This window comes from Polyodon spathula, chromosome 5 (assembly GCF_017654505.1).
Source record: "Polyodon spathula isolate WHYD16114869_AA chromosome 5, ASM1765450v1, whole genome shotgun sequence".
Lineage (NCBI taxonomy): Eukaryota > Metazoa > Chordata > Actinopteri > Acipenseriformes > Polyodontidae > Polyodon > Polyodon spathula.
Window position 1 is genome coordinate 34,514,447 of NC_054538.1, and position 18,079 is coordinate 34,532,525.

The 18,079-nt window shown below is 34.8% G+C and overlaps 1 protein-coding gene across 10 annotated transcripts in view; it reads right to left on the reverse strand.

The window, feature by feature from the left end:
• Positions 1-18,079, reverse strand: part of LOC121315889 (adhesion G-protein coupled receptor G6-like) — a 59,218-nt gene that overhangs the window by 17,993 nt on the left and 23,146 nt on the right. For 5 of the 10 annotated variants that reach the window (XM_041250458.1, XM_041250452.1, XM_041250451.1 and 2 more), the window contains 13 exons: positions 17,269-17,316; positions 16,382-16,450; positions 13,184-13,246; positions 12,746-12,817; positions 11,909-11,977; positions 4,910-4,998; positions 4,736-4,788; positions 4,572-4,625; positions 3,066-3,208; positions 2,266-2,380; positions 829-920; positions 330-531; positions 73-238 (listed from right to left, as the gene is read on the reverse strand). In XM_041250458.1, the coding sequence (XP_041106392.1) occupies positions 73-238; positions 330-531; positions 829-920; positions 2,266-2,380; positions 3,066-3,208; positions 4,572-4,625; positions 4,736-4,788; positions 4,910-4,998; positions 11,909-11,977; positions 12,746-12,817; positions 13,184-13,246; positions 16,382-16,450; positions 17,269-17,316 (1,235 nt within the window). The remainder of the gene's footprint in view (positions 1-72; positions 239-329; positions 532-828; positions 921-2,265; positions 2,381-3,065; positions 3,209-4,571; positions 4,626-4,735; positions 4,789-4,909; positions 4,999-11,908; positions 11,978-12,745; positions 12,818-13,183; positions 13,247-16,381; positions 16,451-17,268; positions 17,317-18,079) is intronic. The other 5 variants (XM_041250459.1, XM_041250460.1, XM_041250454.1 and 2 more) reach the window with 4 other exon arrangements.

Sequence of the window (18,079 nt, forward strand, 5' to 3'; positions counted from 1 at the left end):
CAGTCCAAAATTAACAATAAAATATATGCATTATTACATTTTTACAAGCAGCGTTATAGCACATGGTTTTACCTGGAGATCTGAAGTGTTGGTTGGACGTGCTGCACTGAAAGATGTTCCATTGAAAGTGCTAGAGTTTACTACAGCAATTCCTAAGGCTAGATTCTTTGAGGTAATGCTCAGTGATGGGCCAGTGAAAAGGATTTTCAGCGCCAGATCATCCACAGTTTTCAGTGCCCTACAAAATTAAATATGACTTAGATGTCTTGTTTACTTACAGTATGTCATACCAGAAAAAAGAAAAAGTATATCTTGAAGCTTCTACTTACAAAGGTGAAGAGGCTGCTAAAGCTGTATCAGAGTTAGTTAAGACCTTGGAAAAAACTGACACAACTGTTGAAGCCAGTGAGACATTAATTGTTGCCACACTAATGATCTGGTTTAGCTTTGTGACAATTTTTGTTACTTCCTCCGTGGTCAGCTCATGGTTTGTTATATCTACAAGTTGGGTTGCTACATCTGCAGCATTTTCTGTTGGGGAAAAAAAAAAAAAAAAAAAAAAAAGCTTGAGGAATTTAAATAAAGAAGAAAACCAGGGATTATATATAAGATATATAAGATTATCTTTATTAAATTCCGCTACATTGGTTTGTCGTTCTAGGCAAACACCGTAGTTTGACTTTTTAAATTTTCAACTGCATAACAAATCTGGGAATTACATTTTTCTATATACTGTACGTGCATTAGCAGTGTTAAACAAAACAAAATAAATATTTTGAACTACAACTGAAATACGCCTTGCTTGATAAATAACAGGGTTATGCTTACCTGCAGATACTGCAATGCTATCAATATCCCCTGTGCAGTTGTTAAGATCAGCTGAGCCCCAATAAGAAGTATAATTCTGCAAATTTAACATACTAAACAAAAAGGACAGTTAATACACATAAAGGGATAATAATGCTGTTTTACACAGTATACTGATTGTCTTACAAAATATTTATAAAACAGAACATTGAATATCAATATATTCCTGTATTTTTAAGAGTATGTGTGTTGGAAATGTTAACGCACATTTGGCTGACCTCTAATTTATAGTAATTCGCAGATAGAGAAAATTCTAATTCTATTGGGACCAATTCATAAAACTTTAAGAACTGTTTTAAGGAATGATTTTAAAAGGACTATTGTAAACATGTCCAGTGTTTTGAATATTAGAATATACTAATAAACCCTTTCTAAAACAGATGTAACAGGTTCAATGAATTTCAATCCTTATTAAGTCTGACGCCTTGGGGTTAAAAAAGAAGACAGAGAAAAGGTAACGAGACCAACTCCTTTTTTTTTTTTTTTTGCGGATAGTAACTGTAATTGTATTACAGGAGGCTGTGTGGTCCAGTGGTTAAAGAAAAGGGGCTTGTAACCAGGAGGTTAAAATCCCGGTTCCCTGGTTCAAATCCCGGCTCACTCACTGACTAACTGCGTGACCCTGAGCAAGTCACTTAACCTCCTTATGCTGCGTCTTTCGGGTGAGACGTTGTTGTAAATGACTTTGCAGCTGATGCATAGTTCACACACCCTACTCTCTGTAAGTCATCTTGGATAAAGGGGTATGCTTAATAATAATAATAATAACAAAATTGGGCTGTACAAAAGAGTTCTGCCATGCACATCCATTTATTCTCAAATGTGCAGTTTTGAAACAAGCATGTTTAAGTAAACACGTATTTTTATTTTAAAATATGACAACTGGTACTATTCTAGGTTAAATAAATCTATGGTTGGATGTCATGCCTTTAGACTATCTTGAACAGGAGGATAAAATTGACTAATATGCTTTCAGCCAGTTACAGGCACATGCAGGTTTCTTTAACCTAGATAGCAGCAGATACCATGTTTTAAATGAAAATATGTTTGCTATAACCCGTTGTTCTTTGAAAACTGCATGTTTGAGACCCATTTGTATGTGGACAATGGAATTGCAAAATGGGTTCTGGAATTGTTTTGTTAACTACAGTAACTAAAACAACAAAAAAGAAATCCTTAAAACAGCTCTTTTCTGAATAGGGCCCATTGTGCCAAGTTAGATTTTTTGTTTTTCTCAATTTTCTCTCACAGAGCACTGGCAGTGACTGGAGAAGGGTTTCTTGTGACTGAAAACAAAGAAAGCAAATGCTTACATTCCGTACTCAGTGTCACTTTAAATGTAGTCCAAATTTAACCTCTATTCATTGTGTAAAAAAAGAAAATCGGCATATGACTCACCATGTTCTTGACGCGTTCAAAGCTTTGTTTGGAAAGCATGGCAGGTATTGGGTAACTGTTGGTCTACTTTCAGGCCACTTATAATAAAAAGGATTTTCTTCTGTAACGCAGTTTTCTGAAATGTACAAAACAAATACATGTAGTCGATACAAATATAATTTTATTTATTTATTTATTTTTTAATAACTAAACTTGTTTATTACATAATTTAACATTTAGCTCACAAGCAATACTTATTACAAATAGTGTGTAAATGTAATTAAAAGATAATCTTTTGAAAACAACTAGCAAAAAAACCCTAAAACAATAGTTTTTTTTTTTTTTTGCCAGAATATTATGAATACAGCACTGAAATCTTAACCATTATCAACAGTTACACACAGGTAGGCCGCTTTATTAGGACCTGTTGACCTGACTGGATTTGGCAAGACCCTGGTGTAAGGCACCTTCTCCTGTTACACCCAGGGTTTCTTAATTAAGTTCAAACAAATGTTTAGTTAATCATGGTTTCAAATCAAGCACCATCCGCCGTGCCATCTTTGCCATGTTGTGTCAAAGCTGTGATCAGGGCAACAGGTGGTCCAACACAACATTAGTTCCTTAATAAAGTGGACATGCAGTGTTTGTGGGTTTCACTTTTTAATCTATTTGATGTGTTCCTATTCTGCATTGGTTCTTCATAGAGAGAAAGTAACACAATTGTGATTTAATAGGGATAAGTTAATTAATTAAAACATTAACAGTGATTATGCAATGCAGTGCAATACAAAAGTACAAACATAGTGAAATACTATACATACCAACCGGGTGCACAGCCACAGTGTCTAACAGTAACCCCCCTCCTATTGACCTGTTGTTATACACCAGCCTGCTGTGAATGGTTTCCTCAAGCAGAAGAATATCATTCACAAATTTGTAAACTAGCAATGCTTGACAGATGTACCTAAAATACAAAATATACTGTATCACGCATTATTATAAGAAATGCTACTCATTTGGTGTTAACTGTTAAATCTATGTTCTATGTTAACCTATCTATAAAATATATATCATAGATTAAAGCTGGATCTCATTTGATAGCTACAGTACCACAAAGCCTGAGACTTTATTGAATCAGAGATGATCAGGTTAAAAGGCTTGCACTGTAGTTTATAAATAGGTTATTATATATTAAAGAACCATTAACAAAAAATGCATAACATTTGTTAACATGTTGGTAAGCTAGGTGTTAATAATAAATAAAAAGGGTGCCTTAAAATAAAGTGTTACCTTACTGTAATTCAGAATAATATCAAATAATAATGAAAAAAAAAATTATATATATATATTAGTGTTGTTATTGTCCTAAGAGAGACTTACATAAGAATTACAGAAATGCCAAAACCCACTACCTTTGGAATAACTGAAGTATAAATAGTTGTAGAAAAGGCTTGAATTTCTGTAAGAACTTCTTAATAGACTCTCTGGTTAATTGGATCAACTGTATATTGTAATCTAAAATATCACTTTGCTGTTGCTGAAACTGTGATATTCCATTAACCTAAAGTAGTACCAGACGTCAATATTTTAAAATGAAAATTCATATGTGCTATTTTTTCTAAACTACATTTGAGACCTCTGTAGCTAATGGAAGTGCAACAATAGGTAAGATTTATGAAATTATTTTGTTAGCTACAACTGCTTAAAGAGATTTTACTGTAGAACATTATCTCTAATTCCTCCCACCTTCCCAAGTGCAGTAAGTTTTCTCATCCACAAGAGGACTCCCAATACAAAGGCATAGAATGATTAACATTGCTGTGTTAAACCACAGTACAATAATAGTGTAAATGTCCTTACTATGCTGAAGAGAAAGATGTGATAGAGGTTGTGTAAATGGGCTGTCTCTGACATTTATACTGCAATATATTTAAGCTACATCTGCCAATTACAAGTCAGTTTCAATCACAATAATGTTAAAGGGTGATTACAGTACTATATGGAAGTTTCTATTCATAAAACTGTTCTTGGTTATTGTTGGTTTATTAAAAACAAAAAATGTGATACATTAATTTATATTACTTTGAATTGCTTTTTTAAAATCGTTTGCTTACTATTTTATGGTGTTGTCTGGCATATCCTAGATGATAAACAGCCCCACATACTCTGCATACACTGTAGGATTCCCTAGACAGCTCAAAGTAAACTCAAACCAAACCGTAAAGTCATGGAAAAGCTGAGTTAAAGAAAATAACAGAAACCAGAACTACTCAAAATGATTGCAAACACCATAAAACAGCAAAAAAAAAAGATCAATTCAATATTACCTTTCTGTTACACTTCTTACAAGTCTAGTGGACACACTGTTGCTCATCTGAACACTAGAAAAAAAGAAATGTTAAGACAAAACCTCAATAAATAACATGACCATATTTACATACAGTATATTAATTAGGAGATACTAAGGCCTACGTATTGTAAGGACCCTTACCTGACATTAGCTACATAAACAGGGTAAGTCCAGTTTTGAAATGTTTGGTTGAGCTAAAAAAACAAACAAAAAAACAAACAAAAAAACATAAGATATGTTATATTTTTTTTTAATAAAACACTCAGTCATTTTCTATAGTAAGTGCTCAAGGAAAAAGTATATAAATTATTATACCCAAGTATATACAAACTGTTCCACCCCCAAAGCAGTTGTGTGGTTCTCATTCTCATACAGAACAAAGGAAATTCTGTAGAACACTCCTTCTGTTAAAAAATAAAAAATACATACAGTATATTGGAACATACTCAATCACCATAACATAGCTCAGAACATTTTGCTGAGCCTTTAATAACATACAATTTTATTTAAACTATCATAGCAGAATATAAACAATATAACAAAAAACTATTAGAAATTACTATTGTTTGATGCCTTAAATTCTAAGTGTAATCATTGTTGACCAAAAAGTGGTGACAGTGAAAAAGTTTCTGTTCGGAAGTACAAAATCTTAAAAATATTAAAATATAGTATATCTGTGGTTTTCAATGGTTAGATAATTTATAAATGTTTACATTTGTTCTATTCAGAGTGACAATCAACCAAACAAACTCCTCTGGTTTTCTATCAATATATTATTTAAGATGGTATGAACAACATGTTCAGGTGACATTTTAAGTTTGACTTGCATTGTTGAAGTGCTTTTTGATTTCCATATTATGTATTATCCGTAGTCCTTTTTTTGAATTAACTAAAAGCAACTGTTATTTTTTTCACATAAAATGAAATGATTTTCCACATTTGTTACCTGTCTGAAAAAGGAACTATCACAGTTCCTGAAAAATGTAATCATATTACAGTGATGGATTACATGTAATGTATTACTCCCCAACACTGACCAAGCATGATAACTTTTAGAAAAAATATATACTACAAATGTCAATATCAACCAGAATGAAGTAGGTAGAGTGTAAATAATTAACAAACTGATGTTTGTATTATTCTGTTTGGTGTCAGTGACATGCAAACAGTGTCAATGCTAAACATATATTTTAGATTAAGTAAATTAATCTTAGCAATGTCACAATCACCACTAGATGGAATAATAAATGTTGATTATTGTTAGTAGTTCACTACCATAACATTGTTATCTTGTCAATCTTAGGAGACTGCAGTATTGTAAGCACAGTAAAATCATATTTACTGCAGCAAAAATAAAAGAAATGACAATACAGTTCAATATTCTAACCTGCATACACTTTCTTTAACACAGGATACTTGTTACAAGTTGAGGCTTTTATTTCCCAGTAACATATTGTAAGTATAACACTGTCTCCATCTAAACAATACTAAAATACTATAAACGTCCTTGATTATGCGACTCACATATACAAAGGCTCACATAAGCATCCCTAGACATAATTAATAGAACAGAAGAACATTAACTATTCTCAATTATCTGTATGAAGAAAAATAACCTACACAGAATTCTAGAACTATTGCTGTAAAAAAATCAGGGGCCGTGAATTTGTTGTGGAAACCACAACTTTTAACACAGACCACAACTTTTTATGCGACTACAATATGGAAAGGAAACGTACTTACTGTTAAATTTTGTGACTGAAGGTTTGTTGCCGTTTTGCAAATACTGTAGTGTCTGTTCAATTTTGTGAGTGAGCTTTTACTCTTATGCAAGTACTGTATGTTATGCACCATTACTGTTAGCTGCAACTCTTAGAATGAAACACAGCATAAAACGTTTTATTTCAAATGGTGATAAAGAGGGAGTCTTATGTTCAGGTTATCTATTTGTATGTTTTTTTTCTTGTTGTTTTTGAACAAATAAACAAAAATCAATCTTGAAACAAGTACTGTGTGTGTGTGTGTGTATATATATATATATATATATATATATATATATATATATATATATATATATATATATATATATAGTGTGTGTGTGCACGTTTTACAAATATGAATACTGGCACGGTTTTATACGTTGAAATTATGTGTCCGCCGGCTTTGAATACACTATTTAACTTGTTGATAAACTTATACAGCCATATATATATATATATAGAATATATATATATATATATATATATACTATATATATCATCTATATATTATATATATTTCTCAATTTTTAATAAGCAGTCTCCTTTGAGTTTGTTGGCATGACAAGGAAACAATTTTAAAGAGTGATAACAAAAGCTTCGCAATTTATGCTCTGCCAAAAATGGACCAGTGATTATGTAACCATTGCTTAAAAAGGTGAACCTGTTCCGAATAAAGTTGTTTGAGAGAAACGTTTGCATTTAAATGTAATTTTAAAATATTGGTTATCACTCTTTAAAAAAAAAGGACAAATAAATCATGTTTTTAAAGGATATTAGGTCACTTAATTTTTACTGTATCTAAAGCATAGACTATTGATTTCGGCTTCATGCATTGTTAGCATTTCTTAATGCATGCTAGATTTGTGAATCCCCCTCATTCAAAACTACACTTAACTGGTGAATTAATTAGCCATGCTCACTATCCTATCCACTGAGTAACTAACACCCAGTGCTAATGTTAACTAATAAAGTAGGTGATCTTTTCTCTATATCTACACCGGTATTATGTGGGTTTTTTCAACATACTGGTGTTCGGTGTAAATCCACACTGACAAGTAATATCAAAGCGAACTTTACATTGGCATGATGAAAATTCAATGAGCCCCACAGCTGTCAGACTTCCAGTTGCACTGATTGTGTGCACTCCAACGTCAAGTGCTTCACTGGTCCTATTAGGAGGTATTAATGTATGTGGATCTTTTGTCGGGTAATCTATTGTTGGTTTACTCTTTGTATGGGATAAAAGGACTGTCCGGCTGCTGTGTGGATTAGCAACATGGGATATATTCCCAATGACAGTGTTTGCCCATACATTTATGGTAGATACTGGATACTGTGTGAAGTTGTTTGTTGAACTTTCAGTGATTGTATTGTCTTCAAGAGGGGACTGTGCATCTTCACCCGACATTGAGGAAGACCCATCATATCTGGAAGAATCGGAGGAGTTCATAATCTTATTATGTTGTGATACAGAATCTACGTGTAATATAGAGGTTTCTAGAAGTATGGTTGGAAATACAGATGTCCTTGCAGTCCAGTCTTTGAAATTTGTGTTAATAGATTCCCGTCCATGTGTTCTATTCTTGACAGCATCTTTAAAAAATGTTGTCACCGTTTGTGGAATGATGCTAGGCTTTGTTGTGCCTGGTTCTTTATTGGTTCCCAGTGGACTCTCCAAGAGAGGAGGAGTGAGGTAAGCAAGAGCTGAATGAGCCTCTTTCAAATTAAGTGTTTCTGTTTGCACTGGTTTTAAATTGAAGGTATTTGCTGGCTCGGGACTTACAGAATGTGGCATTGTTGTGCTTGAGTAAAACTCAGGGAGGAAAACTTTTTGAGAACTTAAATATACATCAGTTTTATTGAAATCTCTCAGTAACACCGAATCCACTGGTAACGAGTCAGTTTTTGCGTTGGATACGTAAGTAATATATGATGCTGACTTATCAACTCTACCTTCACTCGAATTAAAGAATAGATACAACTGTGAAGAATGAAAGATTTTTTCTGTTGTTGAAAGGAGTGATGTGTACATTAAAGGTACAGCTGTATTGAGAGAAATATTGGATTTAGAAGACATCCCCAGCAGTGTAGTTAGTGAAAGATTTTCAACAGGTATTGCACTTCTTGGAATGTTTTCTGCAAAATGATTGTTGATTGTGTAAGACTGTGTTGAGTCAGATACAATGAAATGATATGGTGTTCCTGATATAAAAGTGGCAAAGAACTGAGAATGTGCTTCCAGGTAAGCATGTGTCATAGAAGAGTAAACCTCATAAACACGGGACTGTAAAGAGTTACCAAACCTTGATGGTTCCAACATTAGTATTTCAGATTGAATCTCTGATGAGGCCTTGACAACTGTTTCAGGAATTTCATTGAACTGTTGTGTGGGCATTTGTGAAGGCGGTATTACTGGATTGCTTGGAAATACCCTGTAATAACTATCTGCCTGTTCATTGTTACTAGTAAATGAAAAAGGGTTGTGTAATGGTTTTTTCCTGGAACTAGAAATGTCCCTGTTAGGTGGAAGGAATGTGCTATTCGTGAAATTTAATGACAAGGACTGAGGATTAAGTTCATCTTTGACAGGTTCTGTTGCTTCAGCATTTGTTGTTGTCACAGTTGTTATATGTTGGTAATCAGATATATTTCCAGGCAGGCTGAATATATTCCCATTGTATTCACTGAGCAGAACCGGTTTGGTAGGGTGAATGCTGAACCAAGGTGACTGTAGAAATGTATCCCTGGAAATCGGTGGCACGGACGGCACTGTTTGTTGAGCACTTGTAAAGTTCACATGTACTGTTTCTTTACTAGTCACATGTAGTGGTAGGAACACATTGTCCACTATCGTCTGTTGAAGCAAACTACTAAAAAGATTAATTTCAGTAATGCTGCTGTATGTCACCAGGGAAACCTGCAGTGGTAGATCAGATGGAAAATGATAGAATGATTGACTTTGTGACTCTGTAATGCTGGTAACATTCATCAAATTCTTGTTTTCTTCTGTGATGTTATATTGCACAGTATTGCCAGAGCGTTTCAGAAGAACTGTGTCACGTAGAATGAAGGATGAATCCATTTCATATGAAGAAAAGGCAGAAGAGGCATCTGTGCCATTAAACATACGTCCTCCAATGTCTACCTCATAAACAACAGGCTCTGAGCCTGAGAAATAGTCAAGAGGCGCTGTCTGGTTGAGAGTGTTGTTTTCACCAGTACCTTGATGATCCCAGTAAGGGGCATTATGCTTATTTGTATGACTGGAGAGTAAAGCTGTCTGAAGAGGTTCCACTCTGTCACTTTCGTTGTTTCTATGTTGTCTCAGAAAAGTTTCTTTAGGAAAGTCCGCTGTTAAATCATAAGATATGTTTTTTGTACCTTGTTGAAGATTTTTTCTCACTGTAACGTTGTGCTTTGCAGCAACAGCAGGCATGTTTTGTGTCATTACAATTTCTGGTTTGGTCATATAGATCACTGGTCTTTCTTGGCTGCGAGTGACTAGATCTTGCTTCTTCCTCATTGGCCAAATTAAAGGTGTTGAAATTATTCCTAATGCAGTTTTAGAACTTCTAGCACCAGGGATTACATGTGGTCCTGGATGCTCTGGAGGGGAGTCTGCCATCTCTCTTTCCGTGCTGTTGTTAACGTTCACAGCTGATGTAAGATTTTCATATTCTTGTATGTTTGCTACATGGAAGTTGATTATTGTGAAAAGGGAAGCTGTTAATTCATATTATTTGCTTTAATATACTGAAAGGAAAAAAAATGGTAACATTTTCTAAAAACAGAACAAAAAAGGAAAGATTGCTTAATCTGACATTATTAATAGTATATATAGTAATATGCCATACATTAGCATATGTAAATATGTATATACATAAAGTAAATTATACATTTTAAAATGTATGATTCCAAATGTAATATACTACCAATCAGACATATTTAGGAACTCATTCGCAAAATATTTTCTTCAGTTATTCATTGGTTTTATTGGTTAGATTAAGCTTGGATTTTAGTATTTGGAAGCTGTCAAAAAGTATGAATAGCATGTGTATGCAAAGTTTCTGCAAATAATCCATTTGAAAATAGCTAATACATTTTTTTAAAGGATTTCTTTGTTATTCTTTTTTTTTCTTGGAAAAAGCCAAAGACTGGGATTGTTTCTCTGTGACAGTTTCAGTGAGGATTAAACACAAGCTTGCGAAACATTTGATAATGAAAGTCCACACAGCACTGAATATGTACTCCGATATCATTTTTACCTTGGAACATTTATGGATGAATTAAATACAGCAGCTCATGATTCACTAAAAAGTAGATGCAAGTACTTAAGATACTGTTCTGATGGTTAAATGTTTAGCTGAAAGTCAAGTTTACATAATTTTGCTATTAATTAGCATAGTATGTCACTGAAATTGGAGTGCAGTAAAGTATTCCGATCAATTGATATTGTTGTTTGGTTTGGGCTGCATTGTCGATTGTATGTGACAAGACCTTTAAACAATCTGCTTCATTTAAATAGGCTCCTTTACCAGTTAGACAGCTTTTTATACTTAAAAACTGAAAAAGTGTATTAGATCAAATATTTAAAGTGTGAAACATTTCTTTGTTTTACCCAAACAAATAACATTTTAGTGAATGAGGCCCTAAATGTGTGTTGCAGTCACAGAAATGCCACACAGAACAATATTTACTGTATGGTAGCTGTCTGACTAACCATTTGAAACACACAGTGTGCTATACATATTGCAGGCATTTTACATTCCTTTGCACTCTACAATACTTTAAGGGAATGCCATTTTAGTACAGAAATTAAAGGTATCCACTAGATCCCTGCAAAGGATGCAATGGCATGAAACAGACAAAAGGGTCCAGTCTTGCTAAACACAAAAGGTGGTGCAATGTTTATTTGGAAATATTGAACAAATTATCAACAATATATGAACCAAATCCAAAAAAATAATTATCCCCACGTTTGTCTTTAATTGCATAATGTAATTTCCAATAGTGTTTTCCTAGCTAAAACATGAATTTAAAAATATTCTAAAGTACATCTTGACATCTTGACTCTCTCAAGCAAAATCCTATTTAACACAATGAAGTGCTAAAATTATATACACTGTCAAAAGTAGTTATTGAAAACTAATCTGAATATTGAGTGTAAGACACAATAGCAATAAAAAAATAAACATGGAGTCATAGAGATACAAGTCTACCATCTCATCCCATAGGCAGCTTAATCTCTCTGATTATCATCCATGAAGCAGAGAAAATGAACAGAACAAAGCATACTGTACCACTACAAAAGACTTCATCTCTTTCTTACAGATTTAAAAAAAAAAAAAAAAGGGATTCCTAAACCGAAAAACACAAGAACGCCACACACTCAACTTTAGGCTCATTCTGTTTTATAAACTCCTTCGATGCAATTAATGTCAAGAATAATTAGAGACTGTACAGTCCAAAATGTTTTATTTTTAATATTTCACTGCGTGAACAGAAAAACATGAAAGAATTTGAAATAAATCCATAGTAAAAAAATAGGTCTTACCATGTGGAATGCTGTTAGTACCAATGGTGTTAGTGGTGTCAGCTGCAGTTGTAGAAGGAATTAATGTTGCTGGTAACATGAATTGAAAAAGTTAAATATGACATGTACAAAGTTTAAAACTCAATTAACTGAAAGAGACAATAAAGATGTCCTGCAAACAGCACTAAAAGAAATAAGCTCCAACGCAACAATAAAACTGAAGAAACACTCTAAAATTCAACTTTCTAATCCATTTTGTACAACCATGTACATTCTAAACGTCTCACTCTCAGCTATTTATGCAGCATTTACTATGGTTACCAGACCATCCAAGTCACCTGCATTTCTCGGGTCAAACCCGCAAATTGTCATTAGAAGCTGCAGACCCGTGAAAGTCATGGTTGAACTTGCAAAATAAAAAATGTACATGTAAGATGACTGGGTGATGTAAAACAAACTGAAGTTTTTCATTAAACATAGACTGTATGTAAACTCCATTCATTGATGAGTTCATAATTCAAGTTGCAAATTATAGCATTTTAATTTAACCATGTTGTTGTTTTCTTTTTTCTTAGGAAATTTAGGTCAGACTAAAACACTGTCCAAAATGTTCAGTAGCTGTCATGTAAGAGCAGGAATCATTAGTAACGTGTTTACAATGCAATTACATGAAGAACAATGAATCTCAGGTCCAGAGCTGCAAATAAATTTGCAATTTAACATTAGTAAGATGGAACAAACTGGCGAGGAAAATTAATAGACTGGCAAAGTCTTTATGAAAGATGCCAGACAAGAACCCACCAAGTAGAAAAGCAATAAAACAAGTGTACAATAACTGAATAAATTCAGTCATCTTACCGTCTGTAATGGTACTAGTAGTCATTGTCACGTCACTGGTGACAAGTGGCATAGCAACAGATGTTACAATAACTATAATAGAAAATAGTTTAATTGTATTTATTTATGGCTTCCCTTGTGCCATTTGAAAAGATACTTTCCCTCAGAATAGTGATTTATATTCATCCCAAGTAAATCCAGCAACTACCCTAACTGTACACCGTACTGTTTATCAGAATATTCCATGCAGTGATTATTGCTCTTATGCAGTATACTAATTAGCCAAAATCAAAACAGACAAAAATGTAATTAGTGCTCTCAAATAGGTTTTCCATAACAATTAGGAAGGATGATTAACCAACTGAAAAAAAGTCCTTGTGAAAGAACCAAAAACCCTCCCCTGTGAAGAAGAAACATTGAAACAAATCTACAATAACTGAATAAATGCAGCCATCTTACCATCTGTAGTGCTACTAGTCATAGTAGGCATATTACTGGTGACAGGTGGTGTTGGTACAAAAGCTGATAACGAAAATAGAAAATGTTTAATGATAGCACTATGTAACACAATTTTTGTTCCTGGGTAGTAAGTGTTATTTCCTAATTGCTTATGCCTCAAAAGTATAGCAAATGGCTATTATTCCCCACAAACTTTGCTTTTGTGACCAGGACAGTGATATTTTGAAATTTACCTATTTCCAATGAGAAAACGGGTGAATGTGTGTCTTTTCGTTCACATAAAGTCAGAAAAAAACAACATATGAATCCAAATTAACATGTATTTATACTAAAGTAATACAAAAATGACTACAAAAGATTTAGAAGTGAGTAGTTTTTTGAGATTTACGATTATACTGTAAATCACTTTCAAGAATCAGCCCCCAAATGTAGTTTCCCATCATGTTCTCGTTATACTGTCCTTGGTAGCGGCGTTCAAAGTCCAGTATATCCTGGTGGAAGCGCTCGCCTTGCTCCTCCGAGTACGCTCCCATGTTCTCCTTGAATTTATCAAGATGAGCATCAAGGATATGGACTTTGAGGGACATCCTACAGCCCATTGTGCCGTAGTTCTTCACCAGAGTCTCAACCAGCTCCACATAGTTTTCGGCCTTGTGATTGCCCAGGAAGCCCCGAACCACTGCGACAAAGCTGTTCCAAGCCACTTTCTCCTTACTAGTGAGCTTCTTGGGAAATTCATTGCACTCCAAGATCTTCTTTATCTGTGGTCTGACGAAGACACCGGCTTTGACCTTTGCCTCAGACAGCTTAGGGAAGAAGTCTTGAAGGTACTTGAAGGCTGCCGACTCCTTATCTAGAGCTCTGACAAATTGTTTCATAAGGCCCAATTTGATGTGCAGTGGTGGCATCAGCACCTTCTGGGGGTCCACCAGTGGCTCCCACTTGATGTTGTTCCTCCCCACAGAGAACTCGGTCCGCTGTGGCCAGTCCCGCCTGTGGTAGTTCGCCTTGGTGTCCCTGCTGTCCCAAAGGCAAAGATAGCAGGGAAACTTGGTAAAACCGCCTTGGAGACCCATCAGGAATGCCACTATTTTGAAGTCTCCTATGACCTCCCAGCTGTACTCATCATACTTCAAGGCGTCCAGCAAGGTCTTGATGCTGTTGTAATCCTCTTTGAGGTGCACCGAGTGAGCCAGGGGAAGAGACGGGTACTTGTTACCATTATGGAGCAGCACGGCTTTGAGGCTCCTGGATGAGCTGTCAATGAAGAGGCGCCACTCATTCTGGTTACAGGCGATTCCGATTGCCTCGAACAGACTGGTCACATTGTGGCAGAAGCAGAGCCGGGAAGTGAAGAAGCTGGGAAAAGGTTGGTGATGCTTCCTCTGATCTGCGACTTGCACACTTTCATCCAACAAGTTCCACTGCTTGAGCCTAGACGTCAAAAGCTCGGCATTGGACTTGGTGAGACCAAGATCTCTAATCAAGTCGTTGAGGTCTTTTTGGTTGGGGTAGTATGGGTTTCTCTCCTCAGCTCCACCTCTGAAATTGTCATCTGGATCTACAAAGTCTTCCTCTCTCTCTCTGACTTGCTGCTCTCTTCTAAAGATGGCTGCTGTCTCTCCGGAGGAGTGGGTACGGGGAGCTCATGGCAGTGTGGCACCGGGGCGATGGATGAAGGAAGGTCCGGATATGTGATAGCAGGTGCATTCTTGCCAGTCCGACGTTTGGAAGGGTCCACCATGCAGAAGTAGCAGTTGCTTGAGTGGTCAGTGGGTTCCCGCCAAATTCTTGGGATAGCGAACTTCATGGCTCTCTTTTCCCCTCTGTACCATCCTACAAAAATACATTTATTTCACCCATGACTAATGTGTAAGAGATTCTCGCAACATTTTTCATATATATTTTTTCAATAACATTGAAAATTGTAAAACATTTTAAAATTAAAAACTTTTACAATTTTAAAAATTAACAAATTTTATAACATAAAATTCCGAGCAACAATTGTCCATCTTGCCTTCCAGAGCTTTTTTGCAGTGCTCGCAGGTGAAATGAGGTGCCCAGGGTTTGTCTTGATCCCCGACAGGCATGCCAAAATATGCCTTGTAGGCCTCACACATCTTAGCAGATGCTTCCACGGAGTACTTTTTCGCTCGTCTTGATAAATTGGCCGCAGACATAGCAAAATGCATCTGCCAGATGCTTGCAACCTCTTGATGCCATCTCAGAAAAATGCAGATATGTATCCACTTAGGCAGCTGGAACTAAACTGAACTGGTGGGCTTAAGGCCCCTGTATTTATACTACTATTTATATTACTGGAAAGTTCTAGAAGTTACTCCAAGTTTACTCAGCACTGAATCTATCTGGAATGTTCTGGAAAATAGGTAAATTTCAAAATATCACTATCCTGGTCACAAAAGCAAAGTTTGTGGGGAATAATAGCCATTTTCTATACTTTTGAGGCATAAGCAATTAGGAAATAACACTTACTACCCAGGAACCGAAAAAAAAAAAATTGTTACACGGTGTAGTTATATGAGGCTTGTACAATTAGAAAATTTGCTGTCACTCAGAATCATCATGGTGATCAGAATATTCTATGTAATTGATACTCTTATATTAGTAAGATGTAATACACTAATTAGTATTGGTCAGAATAAAATAAACTCTCCACCCGCTCCAGATTTATTCTGTTCTTTTCACAAGTTTAAACAAGCATGCAGAACTTTTGAAAGTTAAAGCAGCTGAAAGAGACAACAATGCTACCCACATTTAAAAGAGCTGCATACAGTACCAGCACCACAAGAAATAACCAATAGCACTGAAGAAATACAGTTAAAGTTCACTGTGGAAAAAACAAACTACAGTAACTAATACTATTCATGGAGTTCCTTCAACAAATTCTAAACTTCCACATAGATTATTTTAATCAGAACAGAGGGATGTGTAAAAAAAGAATGTATGACAAAACGCAAAGATGAGCAAATTCTTAGAAACAAGTTAAAAAGACAGAACCAGCTACCAGGCGACACAGGCATTTGGAAGTAACTAGTCATGTAGGGCAGAACTAATTGATGAAGTTTACTAACTGATTAGTACTTCTAAAAGATAAGGATAAAGAAACAAAAACCCTCCACCAAAAAGAAAAACAGCAAAGAAAAGTCTACAAAAATGGAATAAATTCAGTCATCATACAATTTATAGTGCTCCTAGTCGTAGTTGGCATGTTAATGGCGATATCTGGTCCTGAAGTAGCTACAATAACTAATAACAAAAATGGAAAATATGGAAAACAAATATAAATAAATACTTGCTGTAAAACTTCAATATTTGCCAGGAGACCAGATGTGTATTGGAGACCGGCATTTATATTCGATCACTAGCTTCGTATGCTTCATGCTGTCATTGAGAAGCCGCTAACACACAACCTTTTAGCAGCATCGTAACTCAATTTAAACATTCCAGCAACTGTTAAAAGGTTGTGTCAGTAGGAACTAAGTAACAGTTTTGTTTTAACAAAATTACATTGTATTGTACACCCTCAAGTACAAAGCGAAAGTATTATTACGGTCTTTATCTGCACTGGTTAACAAGGATACGGTATGCACAACGTTGGAAAACAAACAAGCAGAAGTACAAATTTGTATTTAAAATAAATTTAGATCTACCATTGTTGATGACAATAATAATAATAACCTGTAGATATCAGAATACAGGCGTGTAGGCTGCGCTTACAGCACAATAAATAATACAAACTTCTAATGTTTTTAAAAAATGAACAATAAAAGCAATAAGTATCATTATCAAATTTATTTAATCTCAAACTTGTACATTGTTAATAGAACAAAACATGTCAAAATATACCACTAGGTTTGTATCTGGCCTACTTTCAGCACACTTAATTATCAAAACTTTTAATAACTGCATTAAACAAATATGCATTACGTGTAGACCTACCTTAAATCAAGTTTTCGATTATTTATTTGTCACTTTCCTAGCTGTCACTTTAGTTAATTATTCATAAGGTAACATATCTCTAAACAGCTTCGACAGAAACATTGAAGAAACAAAGGAATTCTTACCATTGTTGGCTGGATTAGTAGCAATCATGTTAGTGGCGGTGACAATGGCTGTTGTAGTAGAAGTTCATGTTATTGGTAAAAGTAATGGAAAAGAGTTAAATAATGAATTAAATGGATGTAAAATTAAACAGGTTGAAAGAGCACAACTGGGGCAAAGACTCATTATATTGCACAACTTAGCAGTTTAAACACATATTTACCCCAATTACCATAAAAAAATGTAATTCATTAAGACTACATGTAACTGAATATTTAAACAGTATAGTTATAGTCCATTTAGAAAAACTGGTATGCACAGTGCTCCAGGTAAGCTGTGTATTGGGTGTTTTACGCATTGAAAAAAAGTTTGAATTACGTGTGATATTTAAAGTGAATGCGTAAAGAACATACATAGAGATTTTCCTGCACAGCTTGATTTCGCTTGCTACCACTGTTCTTGTACTTCGTTGGTTATTAGCTGCCTGCCTGGGAATTGCCAGAAACACGTGACCAATAAGTTTGGGTTTTTATATATTCACACACATATATCATTTTTTAAAATAAGATGATGAAGCAGCTATGGTTGAATCCACTCATGTTTGTGACTGATGAACAGATGACTGATTCTTGATCCTTAGGGTTTCTCTGCCCCCTCAACCTAACCTACCTATTCTGTGTTTGGAGAATATGGGTGCTTTATATTGCAATAGCAAAGTGATCAACGGATATCTATCTACAATAGTATATTTTCATTAATTTGCATTAAGTGCATTAGTGCAGTATCTATACAGTTTTTTTTTTTTTTTTTTAATACATGTATTAGAAATATACA